General features: G+C 45.5%; 1 protein-coding gene across 1 annotated transcript; it reads left to right on the top strand.

The window, feature by feature from the left end:
• Positions 1-425: 425 nt before the first annotated feature.
• On the top strand, positions 426-2,991 carry LOC111072004 (protein toll-like). The gene is made up of 2 exons (XM_041592405.1): positions 426-1,036; positions 1,098-2,991. The coding sequence occupies exons 1-2, from the start codon at positions 426-428 to the stop codon at positions 2,989-2,991; spliced, it is 2,505 nt and encodes an 834-aa protein (XP_041448339.1).
• Positions 2,992-4,116: the final 1,125 nt, after the last annotated feature.

Below are 4,116 nucleotides of genomic sequence, written 5' to 3'. Positions count from 1 at the left end.
AAAACTATACTCTCGATTGCATCGAATGTATTTCTATACATAAATATGTACACATGTATGTATTACGTGAGGGCATGTACATACATACATATGTACGTAAATTAGCGGATAACACTGTAAAAATTACTCTTATGGGAGTCGTCTACTTTTTAAAATGCTTCAAGTCCCCAAGGACTTGTTGGGAAATTAAACATTAACTTTGAAGCGATTGTGCAGCACATTAATTAGTGTATAATAAACCAGCATCGATTGCAGTTGCATTGCCGCGGAATATGTCGCGGAATATATTGGCACTTCTTGCTGTTGTCTTGGGCACAGAGCTATATCTCTGTACGATCCCCAAGGCGGGTTCATTGTGGCACATCAGAGAGGATTACTGTAAAATCTACTGTCGGGGATCTTGCTTTGGCTTTTTCAATGATAGAATGTGCTTCAAATCGAATAATCGAATCGAAACCAATCATTTTCAATTGGATCTGCAAGCGGGACATTTAAGGATCAAGTGGAAGGAGAGTCGAGGGTCTGCAGTGTCGAATGTGACCGCCATTACCGATGAAAGGGCAACGAAACTCGAAAGCCTAACAGTAACTGGAATCCCGAGCTCCGAGGATGTTCGATTTCGTCCTGGAATAGATTATATTCGAGATCTTGGCGTTGCCACAGTCCTAAAGTACGAAATATATTCCAAAGATCTGATAGTACTTGAAACTGAAAGCAGTTTAATGGAGGGACCTTCTGATTTGACTTTAATCTACACTTTGTCCAGTGGGAATTCCATAGATTCCCACGCCGCAAACACTTATATTCGGGGAACGATGAACAACTTGAAGACTATTCAGATTTGCCATGGGCAAGAGTCCCAAACTCCCGAGTTCTGGATGGAAGATGGTATTTTCAGAGGCAAAGCACAATTAAGGCTGCTCGCTTTTCAAGGATTCAAGATGGAAAATCTCACAGCGCACACTTTGGAAGATTTAAAAGGCTTGAAAATATTGAATTTTATTAACACAACTGTCGAGGATCAAAGCTTCTTGAGGTTCGTATGAATATGTATGTCCATGAGTGTATTTGAGTTATTCCTTTGATTTGTCTTTCAGCTCTGAGACTCTGCGGAGGAACCTAGAGATATTCATCATGAACACTGAGCAGGTCAAAGTGGAACTGAGATATTTCGAAAACTATTCCATGTTGAAGTTCGTTAATGTTGTTAATTATGAGCCACATGAGAATCTAACAGCATTCGTGTGTGATTCAGAGACTTGGAAATACGATTGCAAGTTCTCGCGCGGCCCAGACGGCAGGAGATGTCCTGGCAAATGTCAATGCTACTATGAGCAACGGAGCAGCGAGTTTAAAATAGATTGCAGAAACCGAAATCTCACCGAAATACCGCCATTACCCACTGCGATGGAGGGCAAGCCAGTGCTTCTTTTTAGTAACAACAATCTCAGAGCTCTGCCCAGCAATGGCATGGAGATACCCGGCTATAACCAACTGCAGACTCTCGATGTGGCTGCCAACAAGATCACTAGCCTCGGCGTTCACCAGCTGCCACAGAGGCTGCAACATCTCAGCCTTTCCTATAACAACATTACAGCCCTCGACAAGAAGGTGGTCGAATATCTGGCCAAACACATTGCCGTCCGTCACTTTGGAAACTCGTGGTTTTCCGACTGCGAGGACAAGGTCCTTCAGGAGTACAGCTACCTGATTGGGAACTTTAGGGGGAAGAAAGATGCAGAAATCCTTCATTTCCTTCAGAGTCGTGCGGAAAGAAATCGATTTTCGGAAAATCCATGGAGCTGCTTTTGGGAGATACGATTCCTGATTTCCTTTCTGGGAAAACGCGAGGGCATGAAATATATAGCGCCATTGGACTATACAGACTTTCGCGGCCCATGTCCCGAGGCTTGTAGCTGCCTGCTTACCTCCTATCCCACGGAATTCATCGTTGACTGCAGTGGCGAAGGCCTCTCGGCGATACCCCCATTACCCACGCCCAAGGATCGTCCGACGACGCTTTTATTTCAGAACAATAAACTCCGCGCATTGCCCAATGATACGTGGCCAGGGTACGGGAATGTGGGGCGACTCTTTTTGGCCAACAATCGACTGACAGCACTCCATCATCTGCCGCACAACCTCACCTACTTGGACATTCGAAACAACAGAATATCTGCCATAAGGAGAAAGACTCTAGAGTTCCTTGCAAGGCGAAAGGAATCGTCAGATCTGAGGCTATTCCTGTCTGGAAATCCCTGGGCTTGCACTTGCGAGGAGAAGGATTTCCTGGGATTCGTGAAGGGAGGAGGTTCCAGAATCGGAGATGCTACAAATATCACCTGCGGGGACACCCCAGGGAACCTCCTGATAGACACAGAGGAGAGTGACATATGCCCCTCTGGCCTCGTGCACTATGTGACCCTCACCGTTTCGTTCATGCTGATGGTCCTGACCATAAACCTAATTATTTACTTCAAACAGCCCCTCCTGATCTGGTGCTACGAGCACGACGTGTGCCTGAGCCTCGCCGCCCGGAGGGAACTCGACGAACGCAAGAAGTTCGATGCATTTCTATCCTTCACCCACAAGGACGAGGAACTGATTGGGGAGTTCGTGGAGAGACTGGAGAATGGCGGCCAGAAGTTCCGACTCTGCTTCTATCTGCGCGACTGGCTCGTGGGCGAGTCCATTCCCGAGTGCATCAGCCAATCCGTGAAGGACTCGCGGCGCATCATCATCCTGATGACAAACAACTTCCTGAAGTCCACTTGGGGGCGTCTGGAGTTCCGTCTCGCTCTCCATGCCACCTCCCAGGATCGATGCAAGCGACTGATTGTGGTCCTCTATCCCGAGGTGGAGAACTTTGATGATTTGGACAGCGAACTGCGCGCCTACATGGTGCTGAGCACGTACCTCAAGCGAGACGATCCCAATTTCTGGAGCAAGCTGATCTATTCGATGCCCCATACTCGGCAGGGAGAGCCCTGAGATCATAACTTAATCATTTCCATTACTTTAATTATTTTTATACACATTTACCTGCATTATATTATAGATGTCTTAAGCTGCTAGCTGCAACTTTTCTATCCCAATCTGCACTGTTTATTCAACTCAATCATTCCGCAAAATACCGTTTCTAACCCCTACAGACCTGCTGCTGACAGTTATAGCCAACCTTTGGTTGCCACAAAGACAAACAAACAAAAAAAAAAAAAAAACAGGACAATAAAGAAGGATAGCTGTGGGGTAAATGAAGCAAAGGTCGAAAGCAAATGCCTGAAAGTCAGAAAGTGAGAGAGCCAGAAAGGAAGGAAACCAGAAACCAGTCAGCAATGAAGATTGATTTGACTTGTGGGACAGACTTTGTCCACTCTGAAAATGCATTTTGATTCACTTTATTCACCATTTTGCGCAATTAATCAAAGCACTCAAATGTGTGTGTGTGCGTGGAGTGTGCGTGTGGCATTGTATGCAGATTGATTAATTGATTTTCCAGTGCCAAATGCAATTAGTGGTTAATAAATTAGCTATGCGGGAAAACTTTCATTCCGCAGTCGCCAGTCGTCAGTCGCCAGTCGCCAGTCGAGTGATTGCTAATTGCCAAGGAAACAGACGAATACTTAAAGATTATGCTCAACGAAGATGGAATGCTCTGTCACAGAATTGAAGGGATTGCCTTTTGGGTGAGATTTCCTTTTATGTCACCTACTTTAGGCTACCTTTTGTCACCTTTTGGTCCTTCTGCTAGCTATCGAATCAATTAATATTCACAAGTGAACCCCAAAGTCAAGTCAAACGCCGGACAGGGTTCATTTGGACTTGGGTCAAAGTGTAAACCAAATCATAGTTCAACTTTGGCGATAATTCAAATGTCCAATGATAGCCCGAACCTCTCTTTTGACTTATCCTTTGGCTGGCTCTCGAGTGTTTCCACTTTCTTCTTTTTCTTTGTTTGTTTGTTGCCTGCCCGACGGGTTATTGTGTGCTTGTGTGTTGCCATCATTTCGTTTTGGGGTTGCGCCTCGAGTGGATTTATTGTTTCCAGTGGCAAATACAAATACGGCTCGTTGTATCCATAGCACAGGTCGCCGCCACCTACCCGCTGCTCTCACA

Source organism: Drosophila obscura, unplaced genomic scaffold (genome assembly GCF_018151105.1).
Source record: "Drosophila obscura isolate BZ-5 IFL unplaced genomic scaffold, ASM1815110v1 contig_179, whole genome shotgun sequence".
Lineage (NCBI taxonomy): Eukaryota > Metazoa > Arthropoda > Insecta > Diptera > Drosophilidae > Drosophila > Drosophila obscura.
This window is presented reverse-complemented; position numbering and strand designations above follow the sequence as displayed.

Coding starts and splice junctions, on each gene's coding strand:
- LOC111072004 (XM_041592405.1), top strand. CDS start 426: ATGTGCTTCAAATCGAATAATCGAATCGAAACCAATCATTTTCAATTG. Junction 1,037..1,097: donor GAGGATCAAAGCTTCTTGAG/GTTCGTATGAAT, acceptor TTTGTCTTTCAG/CTCTGAGACTCTGCGGAGGA.